Below are 27,902 nucleotides of genomic sequence, written 5' to 3'. Positions count from 1 at the left end.
CGAACTAGAGACGAGGGCTTGACACACATCGATTAGGTAGGAGGAGAGCATAGTTTGCTAACAGTTCGCTAAAATATGACAGAAGCAAACTCCATGGAAAGGAGAGACTTACGTAGTATATTGCAATGGTGCAGCAGGATGAACTGGGAAATGGCCAGTCTGAAGGGCCACAGCTGGGGCGGAGAGATTATATCCGTACTTGCACGGAACACACCATCTCGACACATGGTGGCAGCAGAAAAGCACGGCAGTCTTTGTGCCCAGTAAAAGGCAGCAGTGGCCTCTGGGGTTAGGGGAATCCTGTCGTCTGGTTCTAGCTAGGAGAATGAGTGCTAGCTGCTACTAGTTCACCCCTTGTGCACAGAGTCCAGAAAGCATTGACTCTGCCCAGCTCTCTGATCGTGTAGACAAGGGAAAAAAAACTTCTGCACAAGTTATATGCCTTTAAAATTTTTCTTCCTTTGTATTAAAACCAGTGCCATTTTGTAATGAAAACAGAACTAGGGTGTCATTCCCAAACTCTGAATCTCATTAGGTGACTGATTTGAGAAATAGTTGCTGTTTTAACAGCGCTTCAGTGTGTCACCTTATTCTGCACACTTGAGATCAGTTTACCGGCTCCTCCCGGTGGTTCTGGCACTCTTTCCCTTACGCTGCCTCATCTGTCTGGAACGCCTTCCCTCAGGCCACTGAGTCACCTTCCCACTTTAAATGTTGCGTTTTTCATTGTAATTTTAAACTGACATGCATTATAACATAATGTGTAGAAATGCAGATGCACTGCAAAAATAGTATCTATAGATACTGATGAACCTTCAGAAAACCTGGTTTTTTTAAGGATAAAACTTCACTGACAGAATTAATTTTAAAATAAAGATCTTTCTTGTCAAAGCACAAGCCAACATTCAGAGGGGACAGAGATGGAAATTAAAGTAATTTGATAGTACCAGCTTATTAAACACCATCAGTATCAGAATCACTCTGTCCAGCTGAGTAACAAGTGATATACTGATAATGTAAGCTCACTTACTGGAGTAAGGATCATGACCCAGAAGATTACCTCAGAGCAGCAACAGCAGGAGGTACTGGCCATTCTGACTAGCCATGCAAACTGTTAAGTATGCCTAATGTGACTTTCTCACAAATATATAAGACAGAGAAAGAGACAGAGAAAGAAAAAGAGAGGAGGATAATAGGAAACTAAATAAAACCTCTAATTCATTTCAAATAAGTCACCTAGTAATAAAAAAGGTTATGAGTACTTTCCCAGGCCACATTTAAGCCATTGGTTCTGTTTATGCAGTTGTCAGTCTCCAGAACCGTCTAATCTCCAAACAGTTAAAATATTAATTTACTCAGTGGAAGGAGTCAAAAGATATATCACAGGATTTAAAATATATTCTGATCTGATAAACCACACATATTACAAGCCAAGTTTAGACCAACTGGTACATCAGTGACATGTAGTAATGCCATGTGCTATCACACAAGTTATAAAAAGGAATTCTCTTTCTGCCTAGGGTGCCTCTGAAAATGCTTTTTTAAATGTCTCACTTCTTTTTGCTTTAGAAAAAGAAGAATATTGGAAGACTCCAAACTGTGGCACTTAGAAAGAAAATGCAAATATTATAGTAAGTATTTTTCATTTAATCTAATTAGTAAAGGCCTTTTAAAGCACAACAAAACCTTTTTGGCACGCTTAATTGGTGGTGTGGGGCTGTGGAAGCTCAATATTTGAACTAAATTTTAGACATAATCTTAAGGTATATGCTTAATGTTAAATAAGGACAATATAGCAAATAAATTCCCATTATTTTATAAAGAAATATTTAGTAGTTTGGAAATTCAAAGACAGGATATGACTAAGCCTATGTTTTCATTAAGTAGTTAAAAAAATTTACTTTCAGTTTTCTTACGTATTTGTTGAAAGGCTAAGGGATTACCTGTGTATATCCAGCAGCATATTCTCATTTAGTGTATCTATATAACTTCATATTGCCTAAGATTTTGTCATTTGGGTGACTAGAGGCAGTCACCTAAATCTTTACTCACCATTTTTTGAAAATCAAAATAGACATTTTGAAGAGACATACTTCAGAAAGTCGCAACCATAATGTTAATAACCCATGGGTATCGTATATGAAAATTGTTCCTCCTGCATAGAGTGGATGTGTTTCATTGTGCGTTCAGCTGTTGAATAGGATTTAAGATGTTTGAGTGAATAGAGAAGTTTTAAGTGGGAGCTGGAGCAGGAAGGGGAGCCAGAACTGCTGGTATCATGCTGTGTTGAATAGAGTTTATGTGAAATGCATTTCAGTTTGCTGACTGCACTGCATGAAAAGAGTATAAACATGTATTTTTTCATACTTGAGATACTCAGTTGTGGTTTTCGAGCTGTGATATAAAACGCATCAAGACTTGGCTAGTTTAAATTGGCATTAGTTCCATTGACTTCCATTAAGAAACAATTTACCCATCTGAGGGTTTGAGCTGGAGGAAAGGGAAGTGTGGAAAATGACAGCTTTCGTTTATTGGCCAGGGAGGGCCAAGAGAAAGAACTCAGTGGAAAGAACTTCCAGAGTTTTCCTAGCCTTAGTCAAGATAATGAAGTTTAAAATCCAAGAACCAGTGAATAATTTGATTCCCAAGAATGAGGCCTCCAATAACAGCCTCCACCTTGCAGATATGGCTACTTTCTGTGCCCTCCCAGGGGCTCCTTTTGATTACATTATTGAAACTATTAAGGAAGTAGAACAGTGCTCCATGCATTATTGTTTCCTTTCCTGGTTTTGAAAAACTTGGGAAAGAAACTCTTTACATACTGTATGCTTCCTAATCCTGAAATACTTTTTCTCTATGTACATCACACAAGAGAAAACTTTTGGTTCTTTTGCAGAGATGTGAAGATCTCTCTGCTCTAGATCCTGAGATGCAGGATATGATGCAGCCAGATGCTTACATCAGAAAATACATGACAATGAATATATTATTAGTTTCCTGTTTTATTCTTTTTATGTTGATCACCATATGTCCAAAGAAATTATAGCAGAGGCAAGCATGGTATTTGAATCTTTAATTATAGTTTTAAAAATATTGCAGTTCTACTTGTCAAATGGCATTTCTTTTAACTTGCTATAGTTTTGTTAGAAAACATCAGGAAAATTAATATAACAATATCTGTTATGTTGTTACTTGGGCAAATACTGAGTTCTGTGTCCAGTCAAAATTAGCTGAAAACTAAGGTGTAGGAACTTTTAAAGCTAAGACTTTAAAATTGTATGTATTGCTATTAACTATTTTTGAACTAAATCTTAGTCAAAAGAGAAAAGTTTTCATCAATTTTACTTCAAAATGTGCAGGCAATGCAATCTGAAATACTAGACTTTTAAGAGATCATTGCTGATATAACTTACTGGAAATTATGACTATTTGTAACCGCAATAAACAAAACACTTCTAGGTTCACGTCTATTACAATTCTTCAGAGAAGTCAGTAGGGATTACTATAGTTATGAACAGACTATTTTAATGCTTATGGTTATTATAAACTCAGAAGACAAAACAAACAGGTTTCTAATGTTGATGAGCTATTTAGAGGCTCAAACATAAACAAGAGGTCAGAAAAATCATAAAGATCACGTCATTTGCCTCTCAGAAAAAGTGATTTTTAATCCTAATGCTGTTTATTACAAAGCAACCACTTGGCCATAAGGCCAAATAAGCATTATTTTTGTTCATTTTATAAAAAAAAAAAAGTTATACTCAAAGGAATTTAATTTGTAACATTTCTGTCTGTTAAAGAGCCAGTTTGTTTGGCTGAGTTTGCTACAAGCTTGTAAGCTTACAGTATTGTTTGTATTGAATTGCCTGCAAAATTTTATCACATTGTGCACATTATTTTTTTACAAGTCTACGGGCTAAAAAATAATGTGGAAGTGTTTTCTGATTAAATTGGAGTTTCAAGCTGACTTTCTTGCTGATAATCTGTCTGGGTTTGGATGTCTCCACTGGGTCATGGGGCATACAGGAGCTGCTGTGTCTCAGTTGGATGCTGTGGAAATGCTGTGCCTTTTCCTGAGACAGTCTTGGGGACAATCTCCCAGGGATCCAGTCCCTAGGACTACTCTTAGATCTATGTCTGTGTATGTTTCAGAGTGACTTTGTTGCTCTAGAACCCTGCCTAGAAGCTGAAAATAGCCCTGTATGCTTCCTTTATGAAAGTAAAGATATGTGTGTTAAGTGGGGACTATCCAGTACCCCTCAAGTGACCATTTCTGAAGGGGATCAGTGATCATATTTAGTGGTGTCCTAGTGGCTTGCTGACATCAATGACAAGAAATCCTTCATCAATCAGACATAGTGATGAATCACTGCTACCTCCCTCATCCAAGAAAAAAAACCAACAGCTAAATGCAATGGAGATTTGGCACAGGTGGCTGCTCTACTGTTTCTGCTTCCAAGTGATACATAGTTGCTTTAGCCTCCCCCTTACAAGCTTGAAGTTTTAAAATGAAACAGCTTTTTGCATGCTGCTAGACCAAATAAACAAAGAAACCTTACCCTAGAGACACCGTCCCAAGATTTTCTGGAGAGAAATACGAGCCTCTAAATAACTCATTAAAAAATCAACAACAAGATTGTCAGCATTTTGCACAACTCCAGTGTCAGTAAACAGAAACAAAAGCTTACAAGATTGTGGCGATTTTTCTTTCCTAAACAGGAGCTTAAGAGTATTGGCATAGATCTCTGGGAACATGAGGAGTCAATAGGTTTCTCTACATATGAATTGTGTGGATAGCAGCAGTGGTTCAATTTTTCACACAGCTATGAGGATTTGATTGCTCATTTCATACAGCTCACTTCCCTTCTGTCTCCAAAATCAAATTATTATTTTTAAAAATCTTTTATTCTAGTGCTAAAGTTGAGACCTACAACATAGGAAATTCAGACTTACAGTCCTCCAAGGACTCCAAGCTCTGACTGCTCACACATAATTTCTGTGGAGCTTCTTAACAACCTCAGGAAGAGAAATCTAATTTTCCATCTGTCCAAGAGTCTTTGTCCACTCTGAATATTTAATCCACTTTTTGACCAGAGATCTCCTGTACTGTAGTTGACAACAAATGGCACAGATTCATTACCACTTTGACACCACATTTCAGTCCATGCTATACCAAACATCTATCAGTTGCTAACTGCACAAAAATAGATCTTAGAGTGTCATGCCCCTCTGGGTTTCAGTAATACGTGTGAAATCATGAGTCTTATCCTGAATTAAATCGCAAAAGCTGAAGAGTACTGTCCAGTCTTGTTTACTAAACAGAAATATCTTTGTTGTAAAATAGTCCCATATTTTTGAGCGATAAGTACTAGCAGAAACACCTGGGTGTAGTTTGAACATACTAGCCACAGTTTATGCCTCAGAGTTATTTTCTTCACAGCTATTCTTCATGGAGTCCTACCATAGGACCAGAGAAAATAGCATGTCCTTATAATTGTCTAGGCACAGGGCCACAGGCTACTACACCTAGCTGATGGTGGAGTCCTCAGCTTTCTAGAGACGCGTGCTGTGTCATCTTCTCTCCTAGCAATCAGCCCCAACATCCATTTCATGTCATGCCTGTTGTGCCCTCTGATACTCAAACGTTTCCTTACAGTTTCTTTTTTCTCCTCATCTGCAAGCGTTACTCTGGTCTAGGACCTTTTCTTTCATTATTTCTGTTCCCATGCCCAAGCACATCCATGCCTTCTTGCTACTGCCTGGGAAGGTGGGTTTTTTCTCTCAAATTGTACTCCTTGTAAAGGTAAGGACTTTATCACCCAAGAAATGGGGTGGGAGAGAAAGCTGAATATCGGGAAAAATTCAGTGTGGCTCAACAGAGAGGGGGCTTTATCATGGTATTTCTGGTTTCCAAACCAGCACGATTTTTTCTTCCATTCCACACTCTATTCCAGTAACGACAAACTTAATTATGTGAAGAAAATGCCAGCTTCCTCTGCACCTCTAAGAAAGAGACCATCTGTGTCATTTTCAGAGTTAGTTTTCCCTTCTGCTGTCTCCCAACCCCTCTGAGAGAACAGAGCCCTCCACCCCGCCTCTGATTACAGGAGCACCTTACTTCTTTCACAGTCAGGTCACCCTGTGCGTGGGATAAGAAATGACACTAAACAGTCCAACACAGAAATTTGCAAAGAAGCCAAGAGTGCTCACCATGAAGCGTTGTGACCAGCCTGTGTGTGAGCCTCAGTTCTGGTGCTCTCCTGTGCCTCTTTGTTCTCCTCAGTGCAGGCTGCTACCTTTCTGCTGCTCTTTACGAAATAGTAAGAAGGCTAATTTTAGGATGCTTCATCATCCTGCCATGCAAAGACACAGTGTCATGTCAGAATCAGCAGCATGTGGCACCACTTGGAGCTGCTATTTTATAAGCTGAGGTTCAGCGTGTTCTCTGCACGGCAGAACTGGCTCAATTATTGAGCTTGTATTCCCATAGGATTGCACCTTAAAAATCAAAGGTCAGTTTCAGCCTGACCAAAACCCCAGTTTAATGATGTGGGAACTGATGTCACAGCATCCAACACCTAAGCCAAAAATCCAGAAGATTACATGGGAATTTCCTGGTATTTGGTTGGCACCTGGCCTGCTGCATTATTTATAATAGAAAAATTCATGTAGTAGTGCGAAACATCACTGCAATAAGAAGAGAATGTGCCACGTGCGGGAAGGGGCTGCACTCCCAGCCCTCTGTGTAGGATGCTCAAAAATGTTCAGCATCTTAAGCCCCAACCTGCAGGTGCCTGGGCACTTATGTGGCTTCTGCCATACTGCCAGGATATGGGGTGGTCACTCTGAGTGCCAGTTGTAGTTTGTGTGGGCCTGGGGATATTGGATCCATGCAAGAGTTTGTGAGCACGGGAGCTTCATGCCTAATGCAAAGGTCAGCTGGTTGTTTCCTTCACTGTAATCTTCCTGTCCAGGTTTCATCCTTGTCCTTCACTGCTTTTCCGTTTTCTTTACATCTTCCATCCTATGAATAGAATTCTTGTGGCTATTTCAGTTACATTTGGTGGCCTGAGAGGATGAGGGGAACAGGGTGTTGCAGGTGTTTGGTTTTGCTTATTGTATTTTAAGGTATGACAACTCAGCTTATCCTTAAACAGCTCCCTTAATTAGACACCTCGAGTTAGACACAGAACTTGCAATATTTTTGATTTAGTATTTAGATAGATTTACCATCACAAACAGGTCAAAAACAGTTCATTTTTTTTCACATCACCATCAGTTAATAAATAATTGGTTTTACTGGTAAGCACATTTGCATTTGAGCTAACCAGAGTCATTACAGTGAGCAGGGTGGGCAGAGGGAGAACTAAAACATACTCAGCTATAAAGTAGCAGACCATATAAAACGTGTGTGTGAGTTATCTGTCTGTGTACACAGCCACTTTCACTAAGAGAACTTCCAGTAAAACTGAAATGGCATAAAAGGTTCTGACTACCTTGTTTGTAAGGCTATTTGCATTCTAAAGCCTTTGTCTTAATCAAGAATATTCTACACAAAAGCTTCACACAAAGGTTAGTAATTTCTCACAGCAAAATGCTGACATCTCTAATTTCATGTTATCAGCTGTTCTGGACACCCATTTCTATTTTCTGTATTCTGTGACACATCAAAGTATAAAACAAAGGTGTTTGAGATGAGGAATTAATGTTTATAAAGTACGTACTGACTGTTGCCAGGAGAAAATGGAGGCAGAGAGCAGAGTCCACCTCTGTTGTTAGCTATACAGAAAGTTTTGTGCTGTAACACCACAGGCTTCAAAACTGTGTTTATTAATTGGAAGATATTTTCCAGTGATAAAGCATAAAGTATACTTTAGTTAACACTATATATTATTTTTTCATTTTTGTATTATCTGAATGGGTGATTAACTGGGGTACAATTTAAAAACCACAATTTTGCTGACAGCAATCACCAGGCAGTAGCCAAGCATTGCTATTTTAATGGTGGCAGGGCAACTGAAAATAGTTTCCTACTTGTTGTGACCATCAGTGAGAAGACTGTGCAATTGTAATAGGAAACCCTTTGTGCTAAGGCACTCCGAAGGAGTAAATGCCTTCTCCAAAGTTAACCAGATTTAAATTTCTTGTTTTCACAGTATTTTGCATCAATACAATCAATGCAAAATACTGCGGTTTTTTGCAAGTACTATAATGGTTGTTGGGAATTTTGAGATGCAAGCATGCTCACGCACAGTTCTTTTGACCACTGTGCCTACAGAACCACATTTTGGCAGATTTAATGCCAGTGGATGCAGAATTGGTTGCCCTGAGTGCCAGGGAGGCCAGGCAGTGGTGTGGTGTCAGAGCAGGTACTCCCTTCCCGCTGCTGCCTATCTTCAGCCCCATGAAGGAAGGGGCTTTCTCAAGGCACTAAGACAGGCAGGATATGGCTTCTCCAACACGGAGGAGTTGCTAAGATAGGTAGTAAGTGGAATGAAAATATGGCTTATACTTTATTTGAAGGTGCATTTGAATTATTTCACTTACAGTAATCAGATTTTAGGACTAAAGTAACTGTTTTAAATAAAACAGCTATGTGTACCACAGAAGGAAGTTGAGGTCTGTGCAACACTGTGTGTTGTTTCAGGCTTTATTATTGTCTTATCATACTATTTTCTCATTTTATTATTATTTTCTCATTTAATGCATTAGGCCAGTTACACCAAAATACTTTCTTATGTAAGAATTGTACTGGGCGTATAATGTTCTCTTCAAGTACATGGACACATCCCCACACGCTGGTCAGAGGACACATTGCACAATGAATAACTAAAATCTACTTCACAGTGTAATTATTCGTAGTTACCACTCTGGTGGTCTCACAAAACAAAGGGAAAAGGAAGTTTAGAAGATAAGGAATGAAATGTTTTCCTCCATTTGCTATGTGTAAGAGCTACTGCTAACCTTCTGTTGTTACATGCAGAATGGGAAAAGGCAAATAACATCTCCTCTTTAAATAACAGACCTGTGTTACTTGCTGCCTTGAAAAGTGCTGCATCATTTAGCCTTTGTCAGCTATGCAGCTCTCTCATTTTCTCAGTGTCTGAGTTTCGTGTTTCTGGTTTGGATCTTTACTGATAAACCTACAACCCCAAGTCCTGAGAAGTCCTGTAGACTCTTACCTATTTAGGTACACAAAGGAGTTTAATGGCTGGACCAAGACATCCCATCTGTTGGGTTGTTTTTTAAATGCTTTCCATTACGGGGCAAAAAGACACCAAACATGGAACCTGCTGTACCCGTAGTTTGCAAAATGATTTGCTGTGAAGTGTGCTTGGTCCTGGCCTTTTTTACTTCCTGACCTACAGAAAGGTGGATCCCAGAATTACTGCAGAGAGGCCGCTAAGTAACGAAACCACATTTGGAATCCCAGCGTGTTCTACTTAAAAAAATTGCCATGGATTTTCCTCCTGGTACTAAGCAAAATCCTAAAAAACTTGTCTAGTGTGTAAATGTATCTTGCCTGCTCCACTGGAGATAGGTGTTCAGTGGAAAAAAACGTTTATGCCCACTTTGCGTATGCTCTGACACTGAGGAGTGCTTGCAACTGGAATGCAGAGTTCAGAAACCTGCACCCACTTCTGTGGGGGGGCGTGCTGTGCTGGCCATGGGCTGGCGGGCAGCAGGGCTGGCGGGCAGCAGGGCTGGCGGGCAGCAGGGCAGCAGGGCGAGCGGGCAGCAGGGCTGGCGGGCAGCAGGGCAGCAGGGCGGGCGGGCAGCAGGGCAGCAGGGCGAGCGGGCAGCAGGGCTGGCAGCGGCCGCGCCCGGGACAGCGGCCCGCCGTGCCTGCAGCCGCTGCCGGGCAGGCGGAGCAAGCCCCGCAGTGCGTTCCTGCCGCGCCCCGGCGGCTCCAGCTCCTCCCGCTCACTGAGCGCGCTCCCTCCACGCCCTCGGAGATGGGCCGGCGGCTCCCGCGGGCTCCGGAGGTCACGGCCGGGGAGCAGCAGCGCGCAGCCCCGTCCCGGGCAGCTCCGCACGGCCGGAGGAAGACGCCTCACGAAGCCCTCCTCGAGCAAACCTGGCGGGACCGCTTTGCCCCGGAACATGCTCATTGGGATTTTTTCACTGCTGATGTAAAACCAGTGCTGTAACGCAACGATGGTTTGTGTTTCCAAGCTGCTGTACATTTTTGCGCTCGAGTGCTTCCCCAGTCCCCCGCCGGCCTTTGGGCGCCCCGGGAGGGCGCCGGCGCCGCTCCCCCGAACTCCTCCGGGTGCCGGCAGCTTCTGCCCGGCTGCCTCACAGCCCGGCGGCGGGGCCCGACGCGGTGACCGTGACCGCGACCGCCACCTCCCTCCCGGCTTCGGTCCGGGACCCGCCCCGGCCCCGCTCCGCTCCCGCTCCCGCTCCCGGCAGCTCGAGGACCGCTGCCCCCGCGAGCCCCGCGCTGACGTCACGCCGCGCCGCCGCTGCGTCACCGCCCCTGGCCACGAGGCCGGGGAGGCGGGCGGGGGAGCGGGCGCGCGGTGGCCCCGCCCGCCAGTCGGCGCCTGCGCGGGAGCGGCGGCCCGGCCCTGTCAGCGCTCCGGGCTGGGGCTGCTCACGCCCTCGCGGTGGCCGGAGGGGCCTGCGGCGGGCGGGCCGGCCTTGGGCGCGGCCTCGCGGCGCCGTGGGGAGCGCAGCGCAGCGGGACGGAGCGGAGCGCCTGGCCTGGCCTGGCCTGGCCGCCGCTCGCCGGTGAGTTCCGTCGGGCCGTGACGCGCCGCTGTACCCCCGCGGTCCCGCGCGTGCCGCCCTTCGCCCCGCGGGGCCGAGAGGAGAGCGGCCGTGCCCGGCCCGCAGGGCCCAGCCGCGGGGCCGGTCGGACGGCGACCGCGGTAGCGGGGCGGGACGGGACGGGCGGCGGCGTCCGCGGCGCGGGGAGGCGAGCGCGGGCGGCCGGTGGGCCGGGGCGGTTGGGACCGTTACGGGCGACGCCGCTCGGCAGCCGCGGGGCGCGCTGAGGGGACGGGCGGAGGCCCCGCGCCGGCCACCGAGCTGCGCCTTTCCGCCGGGGCCGCCCCCGCCCCGCCCGCGCCCCCCGGCGGGGCCGGCCGTGCCCGGGGGAGCCGCGCCGCCCTGGGGCCGCGGGGCGCTGCGGGAGCGGCGGTGCCCCCGCCTGAGGGAGCGGCGGGCTGTGCCCGCAGCGCCGGTACCTGCGCCGCGCCGGTACGGAACGAGCGGGGTGGTTTCCCCCGCGTTCGGTATTTGGTGTCACTGGGCTGCTGCTGACGTCACGGGTGGTAGCATCCAGCAGCTGACACCGTGAGCTGGCTGCCACGGCTACGCGCAGGGGTGAAATACTGCCGTGATTTGCCATCCAAGTGCAAAACTTACTTGGCTGCTGTCTCTGAAGAGAAAAAAGCACAAACACCACACACACACCCCCACACACACCCCGACGGGAGCGGATAGCTGTGCCAACAGCAAGGGGAACTTTCCTGCTTTTTGCCCCACTGGAGATGGAGATAAATCTTGACGATGAAAATCTCAAACCAGTGTAATAATCACGTGTCTCTTCTAACTTCTTGTGTTGCAGGTTGGAGCTTGCACTGCAGTCACTGCTACAGATGTGTCAAAACTGCTGTTGCATAGCTATGTCTTAACCGAAGACGATTTCATGTTGGTGTCCCCTTCTGAATGTGGTAGGATATAGCTAGGGAAATACTTGATCATGCATCATCTCCTGAGATAGGTAAACAGAATGCAATATATTTTAAGCTGTTTGGGGTTTTTTGCTTGGGGTTTTTTTTTTGTGAGATCGCAGGTGTAGGCATCTTCTTTACTGTGTTTTGATGTTTACAAAGAAAATAGTTCATCCTATTGTGCTGGCAAGAATTCTGCCCTTTGGTTTACGTAATGCTTAGGTGCGAACTGATGGCTTGCTTCTCTGAGCAGTTCTTTGTTTAGGCGGTTTACATGTGTTATGACCTGGCAGAATAAGATGGAATGCATTTGTAAGTGCATTGTATTCCACGTTCCATTTTACATGCTGTCTTCCAAATAATGGTCACAGATGAAAATTTGTAGCAGTTTTATACTGTGTTGCACTGATTTTTAAATTGCTCTGAAAATGTGTGGAAACTTATGTCGCCGAAGTGTAGTATAAGTAATAGTGAAAACATTGTCATAAATTCTTTTGAGTGCAATACTGAAAATGAAAGAGATGTGTAGCTTTGTATCCTTTCTAAATAGGTGCAGAGTTCGTCAGCACAAATACTGGTAATTGCAGTTTCGGCATTAGGCACAGGGGTCTGCGTGGGCAAGTTTGTGTGTGTGGCCTCCAGTTAACAGTAGAGTAACGATGAGGCTGTAGCCGCTTTTGATTGCAGCACAAGAGAGGGGACTTGAGTTTCAGCCATGTATTTTTAAGTTTGGTTGCCTCATAGTTGTTTAAATTTAATGGTTGACACCATATTATTTGGGTTGTGTAACTGGATTGATCAGAGCTGACCAATTTTTTCCAAGCTATGAGTCAAGTGTTGTTTTTGGGGATGATCTTGAGGCTGTACACAGTGCTTTCTGGAGATCCTTGTATAAAGAAACTAGCCTGTACTGTCTCCTTAAAAAGGCGTGTGAGGTCATTTCCACCGGCTAAAATTGGTTGTGACTGCCATTTGTATAGATCTGGATTAGGGATTAGAGAAGTTCTATGAAGAATATTTTAAGTTTTTGAAACTAAGTTATATAAAACTGAGGACCTGCACATCTTACAAGTTGTATTGGAAACGGGAGGGAAAACGTTTTATGCAGAGTTAATGTAAATACTGTGCAAAAAGTAAATCACACTCTTAAAAAAGTGTTTGATGTGTTATATTGGTATATAGAAAGTGAACTTGTGGATTACATGCTAGATAGAAGGTAATATAAATGTTAGGGACAATACTGACAAACCCTACTTTTTTTTTTTTTTTTTGGAACAGCTACGCAGAAGGGATATTCTAGAAAAGCAAAGTTGGAAGATCTCTGTGATCCAGAGAAGCGTAAACATGTTGTGCTGGGGAAATGCATCGTTTGGACAGCTTGGATTGGGTGGAATTGATGAAGAGATTGTTTTAGAACCCAGAAAAAGTGACTTTTTCTTAAATAAAAGGGTCAGAGATGTAGGGTGTGGACTGAGACATACTGTTTTTGTCCTGGATGATGGGACTGTTTATACATGTGGTTGCAATGATCTAGGACAACTGGGGCACGAAAAAGCCAGGAAAAGACCCGGTAAGTTTAGAATTAATGAATTGTGGAGAGTGTGTGGTGGTGCATGTAGTTTTTTATCTTTTTATGCTACATCAAACCCAAGGTTGCCAGTGTCTGCGCATGTGCTGAATTGTATGCATATTAGTTCTTCCAAGAACAGGTATATTTTTAATTTGAAAAGCATACCTTTGCTTGGATTGCATCTTGTGACAGTTGGAAGCAACCAGCTGTGAAACATGGCTGTCCCCCCATGTTTTTGCCTGCTGTGCAGCTGAGTACTACCACTGTTTTTTATTTCCAGCATAGAATTGCTTTACCTAAGGCCGTGGAAGACGCTGGCTGTCTTTAATCTGAAGGGGAGGTGACCTGCTTCAATACATGGATTAGCATTGTAGCATATGTATGGATTTGGCTACTGGAATATGGTAGAAATGAATACCTGGCATACCGTCACTGAGAAACGTCCTGTGTGGTTTTAATTATCTAATATTTGATGTAGAGCAGGTCTGGTAAAAGCAATGTTCTTAATTCTCTGTTTTTTTAAGAACTAACGATAAAACTTCTGATAAAAGACTTTCCAGCATGAGCGGTGCTACAGGAAGGGGGTTTGGAAAAGCCTGAAGGATGCAGTGTAAAACTTATTTGGGCTTTTTTCTTCCTATCTATGTTAGGCACGTGTTTCTGCTTCCTGCTAGCGCAGTTCTATAGCAGAAGTGGGTAAACATCTTGCAGGGACTGCAGAGGAGTGTGCACATGGGCTCTTTTCAGAGCTGTGCATGTGAGTCATATCTGCGTGCTACTGAGAGATAGGGAACAGTGCCTCTGACAGTACTTACAGCATAACATAAATGGAAGAGGCTTAGTAAGAGTTTCTTCTAATCACCGCTAGAGTGATTTTTCAAGTTTCTTGGGACAACTATTGATAGAAGTATTTCAGATGGAAACAAGGCATTATGCAATATTTTAGCAGTTCTTCCTTCAGAGTTTTGGCTTTGGTACCAAATAAAGATTTTTTTTGTGTAGTTGATAAGTAACTTTTTAAAACTAATTTGGACTTCTATTGGGTAACAGTAAATGGATATTAAAACTGATGAACTTTAGTCCTGTGCAAACTTCAGCTTCGTGAACATGAATTCATGATTCATGAACACGAATGACTCAGCGTATCAAATTTACTCTGAATGCTTGTTACCCACTTTGAAAATGATGCTGAATTGTCTTTTAAATCTAACAGTTACAACAAAAATACATGACTTAATTTTTGGTTTTTTAAAACAGTCTTTTACGAGCTTTTTTATGTAATGGACAAACATCTACTATAAATCTTTTATTTTTTTTAACACACTCCGACACAGTGGTCATGAGGATTGTAATGTCCTCCGTATTTTTTCTTTCATCTAGAGATTACTGACAATACTGTTGAATGTTCTAACATGAAGTCAGTGCATTGGGACAACTTCACTTGTGCAGCCTCAAGAGGCTCAGTATCTCTACAAATGGGTGGATGCTCTCTTTTGAATGTATTTTTGCTACCTGAAGATAATTTTGTTGTCTTTACCACCTCCATGTCACCAGCGTCACTAGCTGTGCATTCCCTCTTTCCTCCCCACAGAGCTCTGCTTGCCATAGGGATTGTGTAGATGTTCCTTAATCCGTATTAGGCAAAGTCAGCCTGGCTAGTTTAGCAGCTGGTGAAGATAGTCTGAGCTAATCTGCATGCTGTTGCCTGAACTGGAGAGTGCTTACATGACCTCTTCCACTGACAGAGCTGTGGAGGCTCTAATGGGCTGAACTGGGGTGGTAACCTCTTTAATCAGACCACCTGTTTAAAAAAATGAATTTGTCTGCTGCCTGTGTTACTTTATTTTGGAGACTGAGTGCTTGTCACGTTGCAGATAATGTTAGCTACTGTTTTGAATTGAGTTAGGCTATGCTAGGCTGCGTTTACAGCACTTGTTGCATTGATAATACGCGGGCTTTTTCAGCCCTCTGCCATTCTTAGGCAGGAATAGAATTTCTGTGTCTGAAAACAGGGCACAAAAGCCCGCTTTAACGTTTTATTTAAGGGGACTGTTGAAAAGTCCAACCTTAACGACAGGCTCTGATGATAATTCTCCACTTCAGTGTTGCTAACATGAAAATGTTAAAGACTTTTGATCACAGATCATAAGCACAAAAACAAAATTTGAGTTTTTCCCAGTGTATTGATGCAGGCTACTGGAAAAAAGTCACAGATCTTTTAGTGTTTGCTTTTCAGAGGCATGCACTGTATATCTAGAAAAATTGCTCTGTAGGTTCTGTTTCTACAGTATTTTGCATTATAAAGAAGGACATTGTGTGGCTCATTGCAAAAACAGTAGCTTTAGTCTTTAATTTGCCCTGCCTTGTTCTGCAGGCTTTTTTGTTAATAATGAATAGGTGAATTTAATTTGCTGTGGTGGAATGTTTTCCTCTTACATAATGTCTACACGTGTAGTCATTTGACGATAATCTATTTGGCCTTAATATTAATTGAGTTTCTGTGCTCATTTTCAGATGGGAGGATTAGAAGGAGCCATCAAGCTGCACTTTTTTATGCACTTCTGTATATAGCTCCAGATACAGTTGTTTAGTTACTTTGGGGTGTCAAGTTCAACGTACTTCTAGAATAGCATGCTTATAATTGTAAATAAAGGATGTTTTGGGACATTTCTGGGCTTGCTTCTGTGTCATTTTAGTTGATATCTTAGTACTGAGTATAACTGTCTTGAATGATACTACCTAGTTAGTAGCTTCTTTTATTAAACAGCTAACTTTCTTTTTTTTTTTTTTTTTTGTTAGAGCATGTTGGTGCGCTGGATGCCCAAAATATTGTAGCTGTGTCATGTGGAGAAGCCCACACTCTTGCATTAAATGACAAGGGTCAGGTATATGCTTGGGGTCTGGCTACTGATGGACAGCTTGGCTTGCCAGGAACAGAGGAATGCGTCAGAGTACCCAGGTTAATATTAATTAGTATGTAATAAGTTATGTTTTTTGGGGAAAAAAAGTGCTTAAGTTCCATTGGTTAAGCTATTCTGCTGTTACAATTAAAAAAGCACATTAGTGTATTTTAGCTGTGGCACTTGCATGCTGTAGACAGTTTCCTTTCTCAAAAAGTCAGCTTATGTGAGAAGTGTGTGATGGGTTTGGTTTGGTCTTGGGTTCTGTTTTGTTTTTTTTTTTTTCTTTAATAGTCATCTACTAAGAATGAGAGTTATGTTAGGAAAGTAGGATGGGTATTTCAAGAATGTAAATGGGGATTGACAACTGCCATTTAAAAGAAGTTAAAGAGAAGTAGAATGTTAAACTTTCAAAACCGGTTGTGGGAGTAGGTTTGAGGAAGGTATGTTTGTGATCTGATTTTGTCCTTCAGTTTTCACCCTAAATTTTTTTTTAGCTGAGATCAAGTGATATGCCTTCTAGTTATAAAAATGAATGGTATCCAGATTCATTTGCTTGTTTTCAGGATGCTGTAAGCATTCCAGCTAGCTGAAGTTCATATTTTTACTGTGATGAATAGATTCACTGAAATCAGTGCAACTGTCTGTAGCAGAAAGTTTGTATATTTGCAAGCTGGAGGCTTTTTCTAATTTTGTATTTTACGTAAGCAAAAGACACATGAAAGTTACAATTCCTTGGAACATTAGTATTCATAACTTCATTGTGGCTATCTGTGACATGTCTAAATATGAAAGACATAAATAACTAATAGAAAGGGTTTTTTATTCCTGTATCAAATTTAAAAGCCCACAGGCCTTTTAGAAAGTCCTGGTTTTCTCATCAGAACTTGAAGGCATACTAGATTTAATTCACATTTGTATGTACTTGCAACTTCTTTCTATTATTGTGCAATACTTAATAGCTCTGTAAATGGAAGTTTTGATTGAAGTTAGTGTTGGTAGAGATGAAAAATTGAGTGTTCAACTTTATTCAGTCTTTAATATTGATAGAAAATGATTGTAAAACCATTTTTCTATTGGACACTAGAAAGTAGGGATCATTTTCTTCTTGCATCCAGTATTAATTTCTTCCACTCACCTGTGTGACATCTCCTTCCTAGCACATGAACCTCCCTAATTCTTCATTTCTAATTAAAGTTACAATATTGAAATTAGTTTCATATATACTTCAGTGAAAAGGATTCACTTATTGTATATTATTACCCTTTGGTGTGACTTTGTTTCATACCGTGGCCTAGTAGCTTAATTCTTTCTCTGTTTTCTTATTCCAATAGAAATATTAAAAGCTTATCAGAGATCCAAATTGTTCAAGTTGCTTGTGGTTATTATCACTCGCTAGCACTCTCAAAAGGTAAGCCAAATTCTTTTGAAGCTTTGTGTACATTCCTACCAGGTAATTCTAAAGGTTTCAACATTTATTTTGTCTTTTTTTAAAACGTGCTACTGCTTAACACAGATGGGATTTCAGGTTGGTGGGGAAGTGTAATTTAACAATGGAAGCTTGAATGTAACAAATTTGAAAAAAAACCAACCCACAAACAAATGTTGGGCTGTGCTGCTTTTTCTTCTTATGCTTTTTTGCTTTTTATCATCTTGCTTTCATGTTTCCTTTTAAAATTCATTTTTGTTTCTCTCCTTTTTCTGGTCCCCTTTCTTTTTCATCCTGCTAGCATGCCATTTTGTCACTAGTCTAGAAGTCACAGGTTAAAATAGTTACTGAGGCTTTCACATGATGACTTCCTTGTCAGCTTTTCTATTGGAAAGTCTGTTTTATTGGTGCTTCTGTAGTTAAAATTTAACGTCACATCATAACCCACTTTTTGAAAGGTTTAAACGTGTCTTCAAAGTTTTTCTAGAGCTGTGAGAACATACTTAGTTGGCCTCACTTGTATAAGAATATTGCATGTCTGGTTTGTATAGCTCTCCAGAGAGGAGTGTGAATTTAAATCTGTTGCCTCTTTGTTTCTTTGTGACAAAGCAGAGTTGTGGCCAAAACTTAGGTTTGCAAGAAGTGGCTGCTGGACAGGGTTAATGGAAATAGAAACTCAAAGCAAAAATTCCTGAAAGATTGTAGTCTGACAGTGTTTCTTAACACTGTTTGAAATGTAAACTAAACAAGCTGTGGGGAGGGAGGCATTAATTATATCCTGAATGTATTTGTTGGGTTTTTTTTCTTTAAATACAACAGTTTATACTGACTGTATGTGCCTTGATCCTTTGTGTGACTTTTTGTGGGCTCATACTGAGTTTTCTGTGCTGTTATGTATTCCCAAGCATCTTTACCATTACAACCTAGTGAGGGTCTGTTGTTTTCAGGACAGGCAGAGATTTACAAATAACCCTTTGCCTGGGTTAAGATGAGCAGTAGAGTGTGGGGAGTGTCAGAATTGTGCTAAGTGTTCTGTTGATCAAAGGTGCAAGAATATAATAGGAGTTTATACTTTAAAATTCACTTAAGTGTTTTAAATAGTTATAAGCTGCAAGTACAGCATCACCATCCTGTTGCCAGTTCACAGATTTGCAGCTCTATGGTTCTGGTTTTCATGTGCGTTGTAGGGTGGGGTTTTGTTGGGGTTTTTTCTGATAGCAAGGATTTCTGCAAGTTCTCTTACAATGTAGCAAGGTTATGGTCTTAAAAATAGACCCCCATAGGGAGGAAAATGGGATGAACTTAACTTGAATTGGGCATTTTGAGAGGAGACTTTGTCCTATCTTCAGATCTACGTATGGGATATTGAACAGATGGATTAGTTCATGTGATAAATGATTGGCATAGGATTTCTTTGGTGTTAGGAAGATTGTTTTGTATTAAAGTAATGGTTTGGGGCTTTTTTTTGGGTTGTTTTTTGTTTTGTTTTTTTTGTGTCTGGTTGGGTTTGGCTTGGTGGTTGTTGTTTAAATAAATACATAAAATCTGAGAGACCTGTACCCCAGGGGATGGGTTTCATTGTTTCCCATCTTGATAAAACTGTTACTGGAAAGATGGAGGTAGGAGACATAGGTAATGTTACTGTTTGAAATGTATCACATCAGCAAAAGGAGAATGTCTTTGTAATAAGGTGGTGATCTTCAGGATAGTCAATACCTTGGCAAAACATTGGTTGTTCAGTAGAACATTTTATTTTGGAGGCAATCTTAATATAAATAGCTCTAATTGTGATTTCTTCAAAATGTTTTTTCTTTATAAGGCATCAAATGACACTGTAAATTTTGTGCTTCATTGATCATTAATATTTTACAATTTAAAGTATGTCATTTAAATTGTATGTGAAAATTAAGTATGTTGCTCTACAAAAGCTTAAATGAGCCTTGTGATTGGAAATTGGAAATTTTTGCATGTTCAGTATTCAACTTCAGCAAGATCTCTGTATAAAACTATATGCAGTAGTGGAACTTCCAATGGAACAGCGTCTTGCTTTGTAATAACTGAACTCAGTTTATCTAACACTATTGAAACAAGGATGTTAAGAGCAATTTTGGGGGTTTAAAATGTGATTTAAATACTTTCAGTCCGATTAAATATTTGTGTTGAATGTCTGCAAATTACACAAACGCTTAGCTTCAGAAGTCAGTAATTGTATACATTTTCCAACTCGCAAATATTTGTAGAGTAACTGTCTTAACTTTTAGCTTTTCTAACAGTAAATAAACTTTATATAATTAAACTATATTAATTGTATTTCTTGGTTTTGGTTTTTTTTCCCCTTTAAACAGGAAGTGAAGTGTTTTCCTGGGGACAGAATAAATATGGCCAGTTGGGCTTAGGTTATGAGTATAAAAAACAAAACTCGCCACATGTGATTAAATCTCTGCTGGGAATCCCTTTTGCACAAATTGCAGCAGGAGGAGCTCATAGTTTTGTACTAACTCTTTCTGGAGCCATTTTTGGATGGGGACGCAATAAATTTGGGCAGCTGGGTCTTAATGATGATAATGGTAAGTAAACATTACTGCAGTAAAATTTCAGGCTGAAGGTCCCGGTTTGTGGATGTAAAGACATTCCTAGAAAAGGAGCAGACAGAACAAACCTTTCTTGAATATTGTTGGAGTGTGCTGATGTCGTGTGAGGGCGCATAAGGAAGACACAGAGGTTTTTTTTTCCTCAGCTGTTTTGTAGTGAAAATTCTGAGTGTTACGTTGAAGTTCTAGCCTGCTTGGTTTTCTTTCCCTCTTCTAGACTTTTCTGTGACTTAAACTTTCTGAATGTGATTGAATTAAAGTACTGTGCAGCTGTTACAGTTTGAACTGAATCTTAGGTAGATGAAATAGCTTGACAAAACCAGTAATCCATCAAAACTACTCGGTTGTGCTTAGAGGACACATGTAAGGCATCTTAAATCGTTTTCTTACTGGCATGTGGGTATCTGCCTGCCTTAGGCCACTTCTGATAATCATTCATGATTTTTAGCGAACCATTTCCAAAATTCCCTCTGCTAGGTTGTTGATGCTCATTAATGATTTTAAACAAGTGGTTAGGTTAGACAAAAAATGGTTTCTTTGTTGGTTGTGTTATGTTACACGCACGCTATCTGTGCACAGGGTGCCAAGGTGGGAATGTATGCTGTCAGGTTTAGTATTGAATAATCGATAGCTAGTTTCATGAATTTGAATTTTCTCACTGCTTCATTGTTGTCAACACCATTTAAAATTAGAAAAATGTGTTGTAGCTAAAATGTGTGTCTGAATTGATGCTTTAAATCTGGTCACACTGATGTAATAAGAAAATTACACATACTTTTCAGAAATCAGATTTTGGCGGGAGACATCAAGTTGCTTCTGCATATTCTTTGGAATGTATGTGACCTCAGTGTTCTATATAGCATCACGTTTCAGTAAAATCCCTTTTTTACCAGGCACCTTGGTGTACCTCACAAATTCTAAGACATTAGTGTTAACACTTTAAAAAATTGCCTTTGCGCAACTGGATGACCCAGTTGATTGGTTCTGGTGATGGAGGGAGGTTAGTTGTGCTTCCTAATTTTTCAGTATTCCTTTCTATTACACATTTAGTAATACTGAACTATGACCAACTGTTAACAACTTGTAGGAATATTTTAAAAACATGAAACACATAAACAACTCAAACCAGCTGTTCTTTTCTCGTGGCCGTCATGATTTATGTATTCTCGTGATCCTGTCCAGTGAAAATGAGACTATTTGCTATAAAGTATTTCAGTATAGTAGTGTCTCTGTTTTTCCGTGATAGCACTTCTGTCTCAGAGATACATAAACTCTGTCACAATGATTGCATTACGCTATCAAATTCAAAGTGCTTGTTTGACTAGAACGGCACTAGAATAAATAAGCAAAACTATTTGTTTTCTGATTTTGATTTTCAAAATAAGTGATCTGCTGCTGTGTTAAACCTTTCAGACAGGTATGTTCCTACGCTGCTAAAGTCATTGAGAACTCAGAAGGTTGTTCATATATGTTGTGGAGAAGATCATACTGCTGCCCTTACAAAGGTACAATATTCAAATTTAAATTACTTGTTTTTTTAATGCATACAGTTTTTGGAGAATATGCTACCTGAATAGGAAATTAGAAACAAAATTCTGCATAAAATTTCTTCAAGATTTATTGGATGAGGTTCAGGAAACACTGGAAGAATGGTTAAATATTTGAAAAAACTTAGCAAATACAATAAATCTTTCAGTAGTTTTAAATTTTTGACAGATTTGGTGAAATTGAGCATACAAAATACAGCGGTTTTTTATATAACAATTCTGTTTCTTTATTAAAATTACACAGATACTGAAATTTGCATTAGTGTATCCTAAAGAGATTAGCTGTTTTCTGGGCATAACACCTCTAGCATTGCTGTTACCACTGATCAGACCCGAGTTAATTTTTAATTGAAATTAAATGCTGGGGGGATTGGTGTTTGTGGTTGGTTGAAGTTTTCTTACTAAATTGCTATTTGTTGCTGTGGTGGGCTGACTCTGGCTGGATGCCAGGTGCCCAGAGCTGCTCTATCACTCCCTTCCTCAGCTGGGCAGGGGAGAGAAAATACAGGGAAGGGCTCCTGGGTAGAGATAAGGATGGGGAGATCACTCAGTTGCTGTCACAGGCTTGGGGAAATTAATTTAACTTACGGCCAGTCGAAAGTCAGAGTAGGGTGATGAGAAATAAAACTAAATCTTAAAACACCTTCCCCCATCCTTCCCGTCTTCCTGGAGTCAACCTCACTCCCAGCTACTCTGCTCCCTGCCCCGAGCGGCACAGGGTGGTGAGGAAAGGGCCCTGTGGTCAGTCTGTCACTGTCTCTGCCGCTCCTTCCCCCTCGCACTCTGCCCTGCTCCAGCCTGGGGCCTTCCCACAGGGCACAGTCCTCCATGAACATCTCCAGCGTGGGTCCTTCCCATGGGCTGCAGTTCTTCACACCCTGCTCCAGCGTGGGTCCCTGGTGGGGTCCCCAGCCCGGCCAGGAACCCTGCCCCAGCCCAGGCTCCTCTCCCCATGGGGCCAACAGGCCCTGCCAGGAGCTGCTCCAGCATGGGCTGCCCATAGGTCACAGCCTCCTCTGGGCATACTCCTGCGCCAATGTGGGGTCCTCCACGGGCTGCAGGGGGAGATCTGCTCCACCGCTAACCTCCATGGGCTGAGGGGCACAGCTGGCTTCACTGCGAGCTGCTGCGTGGGAGTGTCTGACCCCGCACCTGGAGCACCCCCCTGCCACCTCCTGCACTGACCTGGGGGGCTGCAGGGCTGCTGCTCTCACTCCTCTCTTCCATCTGCTGTTGCATAGTAGTTATTAACATACTGTTAGCAAACCAACAGAAGAAACTGAAGATTTAATCCACTAGTGAGTATTACAGTTTGAGGTTCTTAGGAAAAGTTGGTCATTTATTTCAAGGCCAATTTGGAAAAAAAACCTGTATTCTGTGTCAGCACGGCGTATTCATGCAGAGGCGTAGGAGCTGACTGAGAGCTGAAATGTATCAAATTGCCTTATACATAACTGTTGGCTAAAGGCTTTATTTGGAGTCTTAAATTTTTAAATTTAATCTGGAAACTTTTAGGAGCAACACAGAATGTATAAAGCTAGTGCTTTCTCACCCTCATTTAAGTGATGAATAGTATATTTCGAGCATCAAGTGGTAAGTACCTCTGTTTTGTGGTGGGTAAAGCAATACATACCTGCTTATCTTTAAATGATCGACTCCTGTACTTTAATTTCTTTGTTTTGTTAGTTGGATTAGACTTCAACATTTATGTATAAATTATTATTTATTAATTCTTTGATGTTTCCTCTTGTTCATCGCTCTCAATAAAATATGTCAATTAATGAACAGAATATTTTGAGCTTACTACTGATAGCAGTAGAAAACAATTCTGGCTGATCAAGATTTGGGCAAGTGACTAAATACCCATTTAATGTCTGAATCTGTTGGATTGAGAATATTGTTGCAGAAGGCATTAGAATTTTGAAAGTAACTATTTTTAATGTTATATTTCTGATGAAAAAAAGAATCTGTGCTTATTTTTGGAAAATGTGTAGGGTTTTTTAATATGTTAGTTTGAATTTTTGCGCTGCAACAAGTTAAAAGCTGTTCTGAAGAATATGATCTGCCTCAGTGTTACCACACTTTTGTTGCTTATACAGGCTTAATTTTTTACAGTGAAAGGAAAAGACTGTTCACAAACAATTGCTTTTTGTCCTAATATATTCTCCTGCTTTGATGGGAAAGATGTGGCAACTTTGTCATCCTGAAATTGGTATTGATGTATTGTGCGAGGTTAGGGAAGTACAGAATATAAAGAAAACAGCAATCTGTAAATTAGGTTCTAAATGTTTTTCCCATTTTAATGTATAGAAGTTAACTCCAAACTTGCTTTAAAGCTGATGGACTTGATTAAGATACAGAATTTACTGTAAATGTTTCTAGAAATTATTTTTGTCACCCATTTGTGTGTAGCTCCTTTTTTCCTTACATGTTAGGCCTTGCAGAATGAGGGGTCTTGGTTTATCTCTTTTTGTAAACAGTACTGAGTACACGTGCAAGCATTCTTCAGGTCCTTCTGATGTTCAGGAAAACCTGTCACTGTTTGTTATCCTGATACAGTGAATGAGGCTGTTGGTTTTTCTCAGTGGATGCTGCCATTTTAATTGTGATTTCCAGCAGAGGTCCAGTCTGATGCAGGGTGGAATTGAAAGAAACAGCTTTACAATTTCAAAACTTTTGAAAATGGCAAGTTTTGAAGTTGTAGTAAGGTAATTTGTATAATTTCTGAAAATGTTTCTGATTTAACATTCTTCTGTTAAAGTTTTTGGTTAATTTCTTGATTAAATTAATCAAAAACACTTAAAAAATTTCCTTCTGAAAATGTTGACGTTTTCTGGTTCCTTAAGCTTTCAAATAACGAAGCTGACTATTTCAGTCATACTCTGCATCATCTGCCTGAGGAGGGCAGCTTCCTATTTGGTAATTGCTCTAAAATTTACTTTGACTTTTAAATTGTGAATATATACTTCTTTTCGTAGTGTGAGTTTATATTATATAATATATTATATTTCATTGTAGTTCATCAACTATTTTTTTATGTAGTTCATCAACTGTATCGGGGGTCCTCAAACTACGGCCCGTGGGCCAGATATGATCCCCCAGGGTCCTCAATCCGGCCCCCGGTACTTACAGACCCCGGGGGTTGGGGGCAGGGGGGGGGAACCAAGCAGCCACAGATGACGGCCTGCCACTTCATCCGCGCACCAGCCCCCTGTTTAAAAAGTTTCAGGACCCCTGAACTATATAATAGGTCCTTGATGAACTATTGTAGTTCATCAAGAAAACTGGAAAAGAGGAAAAAGGAGGGTTAATATCTATTGACACAAATTGATGGCAGGACTAATGTGTAATAATACGGAAATTACAAGAACACAATTTAACATGAGTAAGGTAATACTTGATAGCTGTGCCACATTTTGATAACTGCAATTAACTTGTGACCTTTTTGTGTCTCCGGGCCCTCTTGTGCATGTATATTTTCTCCTTTCCCCACATTTCCAGAATCATCAGACAAGGAGCTTTATGAAACCCCTATTTCTGTTAAGTTTCTTCTTCTGAGATATATTGTCATTTTAATGCAAATAATTTATTTGTTTAGGAAGGTGGGGTTTTTACATTTGGAGCTGGAGGCTATGGTCAGTTGGGTCATAACTCTACCAGCCATGAGATAAACCCAAGGAAAGTTTTTGAACTTATGGGAAGTGTTGTCACGCAAATCACATGTGGCAGGTAAGGGCTATTCTATGCTAGTGCTGTGAATCTTACGAATAACTTGTTTTGTATGAAACTTCATGTATATTGCAATATGAAGTGAGGTTTTTCTTACCCTTTGTGGTTAGGAAAGACAAGATGGTCTCTAATAAAAGATATTTAGACACCTTACTGGGATTCTAAAAACATTCAGCAGAAAACTAAAGGAAGTTACGAGTATTATTATGAGAGGCTATGATTTTCTGAACTGGAAGTGTGAATAACCAGTGAGAAGGTGTTGTTTACTGCTGTCACTTTATCATTTCCTATTAAAGAACAAGTGTGTTTGTGGAGGTACATGAGCATCACTGAGGATAAGAGTAAAATTTGGAACCATAACTTGTTTTATACGATACCTGTAATTCTGTATGGCACTTCAGTTCCTAGTGGGTTTTTATTGCATATATTACAATAGCACCCAAGAAATTGGAAAAATTCCCAGCACACATGAAAATGCTCTTGTCCAAAGAACTGCATTCTAAGATGACAAAATGAGGGAGGCAACATAATTTTAAGAGAAGGGCACACTTTATTATTTGGGTTCAAGAATATATGGATGTAAACCAGTCTTTTTAGCAGTTTTGTTGACATTGAGTGGACCCATTCCCTTTTAATTGTGTATATAAATTCAATACTGGTTCTTCCCAGACTCTTAGAATTGAGAAGGATGGGAGGGAAAAGGAGATGCAGCCAATCTGGTAGAAACTTCAAATTCGTGAATGTCCAGAGATAGGCTGTGACAGCCAGGCTGTGGTGAAGCAGGGGTTCAAGGCAGAACTTGGCATCTTCATTCCACGAACTTTTTAGTGGAAATGGGATACTGCCTATTGCAGCATAAATGGAGTATTGCCAGGGGCAGAGCATTGCCAGTAGAGGGGTGGCGTGTTTGATACTACAGGACCTTTAACACACTAACACAACTCTTAGGCTTGCCTGCACAAAGCATGTTATAATGCTTAGGTTTTCATTACTGAATTTTGTTTGCCCTAGGCAGCACACTACTGCATTTGTTCCTTCATCTGGAAGAATTTATTCTTTTGGACTCGGAGGTAACGGGCAGTTGGGTACAGGAACAACCAGTAATAGGAAAAGTCCCTTCACAGTAAAAGGAAACTGGCTCCCGTATAGTACTCAATGCCCGACAACCGCAGGTAAGCAACATCTGGCATATTTACTGCTGGATTCCTGCTCCTTTGTAGTGTCTTACAAATCTTGAGATTCAAACTAAATATGGGCTAGAATCACTTTCTCCCAAAGTTTGTTTCCCCTGTGCTCTGCTCCCTGAAGTCCATTTCTGCTGTAGGAGATACATGCTTACCTGTGCTGTTGCATAAGCTCCTTTGTTAGCACTAGAGCTAAAACTTAGAGGTGTTGGCATTTACCATTAAATTTAAAAATTTAATTGTGACTATTATATTAAGAACATCTGCTTCAGCAAGGTTATTTAATGAAGAAACCTTTTTCTAATTGAGTGTTGATTGCATTGTCTTAATCATTTCTCAGATTCACAGTTGCCTGTTTTTTATTCCTGTTGCAGACAGTGAGGAGTGTTATTGTGTAAAGAGAATTTTCTCTGGTGGGGACCAAAGTTTTGCACACTACTTTTATCCACAGGTAACAAATTAAATATACTTTGGTTCCAAAATCTGTCAGTTAAATTTTGGGTTTTCTGATGCATTTTAAGAGATTTTCATACTGAAGATGCATGACTACATTGTGAAGTTTGTTAGAGCAGTGTGGAAGCACGAGACACTAAGTCAGTTTAGCAGTTGGAAGACTTGGATCCAGTTATTGAGTGTTAGCTGTCAGTGAGCTCTTGAGGCTTTTTGGCATGAGCTCTTGAGGCTTTTTGGCATAAGCTTTTTTCCTGAGTGATGGATGCGTGCATTTTTTCTTTCATAAAGGAAAAGGGGATTTCTTCATAAGGGAAAAGCCTCAGTAGCTCCTGACTGCAGCTTTGCTACCTTCTGCTCTGCAGCCATTTTAGCATATCACAACGATGAGGAAACACAGAGCTTTTTGCTAAAAATTGTGGGTGATGACACAGTTTATGTGATAGGAATTTTATGCTAGTCTTACAGCTGAAGTTTTGAAAGGACAAGAATTGGTGTGTTAAAATTCTAGGATGGAAAAACAGTCTAGAAGGGCTTCAGAGTAAAAATGGCGATGTGGGAGTATGAGGGGAAAGGACATAATGTTAGAGGACGAGTTGGGAGGAAAAAAACAGGATGAAGATACATAGGACTGTTTCCATTATATCTCAGCCAGTATTAGACCACAGGGATTAATGAAGCATCAAGAGTTGAGTATGGGGGGGTGAAAACTAATTTGGACATGAAGAAAAACAGATTTTAGTGGGTAACATGTTGTCAAGAAAAACTGAGTACAGGTCAGGCTTGCAGCAAGCCTTTGCTCCTGGTTGTACAGAATC

General features: G+C 41.0%; 1 protein-coding gene across 4 annotated transcripts in view; it reads left to right on the top strand.

Moving 5' to 3' along the window:
- Positions 1 to 10,607: 10,607 nt before the first annotated feature.
- The window catches only part of HERC4 (HECT and RLD domain containing E3 ubiquitin protein ligase 4), a 35,436-nt gene continuing 18,141 nt past the window's right edge, over positions 10,608 to 27,902 (top strand). For 3 of the 4 annotated variants that reach the window (XM_037399177.1, XM_037399176.1, XM_037399172.1), the window contains exons 1-10: positions 10,608 to 10,737; positions 11,579 to 11,734; positions 12,963 to 13,254; positions 16,054 to 16,213; positions 17,489 to 17,565; positions 19,929 to 20,150; positions 21,588 to 21,679; positions 25,320 to 25,450; positions 26,462 to 26,622; positions 27,009 to 27,085. In XM_037399177.1, coding sequence (XP_037255074.1) covers positions 13,029 to 13,254; positions 16,054 to 16,213; positions 17,489 to 17,565; positions 19,929 to 20,150; positions 21,588 to 21,679; positions 25,320 to 25,450; positions 26,462 to 26,622; positions 27,009 to 27,085 — 1,146 coding nt within the window. In that variant the 5' untranslated portion in view covers positions 10,608 to 10,737; positions 11,579 to 11,734; positions 12,963 to 13,028. The remainder of the gene's footprint in view (positions 10,738 to 11,578; positions 11,735 to 12,962; positions 13,255 to 16,053; positions 16,214 to 17,488; positions 17,566 to 19,928; positions 20,151 to 21,587; positions 21,680 to 25,319; positions 25,451 to 26,461; positions 26,623 to 27,008; positions 27,086 to 27,902) is intronic. The other variant, XM_037399173.1, reaches the window with a different exon arrangement.

This window comes from Falco rusticolus, chromosome 9 (genome assembly GCF_015220075.1).
Source record: "Falco rusticolus isolate bFalRus1 chromosome 9, bFalRus1.pri, whole genome shotgun sequence".
In the NCBI taxonomy this organism is placed as follows: Eukaryota; Metazoa; Chordata; class Aves; order Falconiformes; family Falconidae; genus Falco; species Falco rusticolus.
This window is presented reverse-complemented; position numbering and strand designations above follow the sequence as displayed.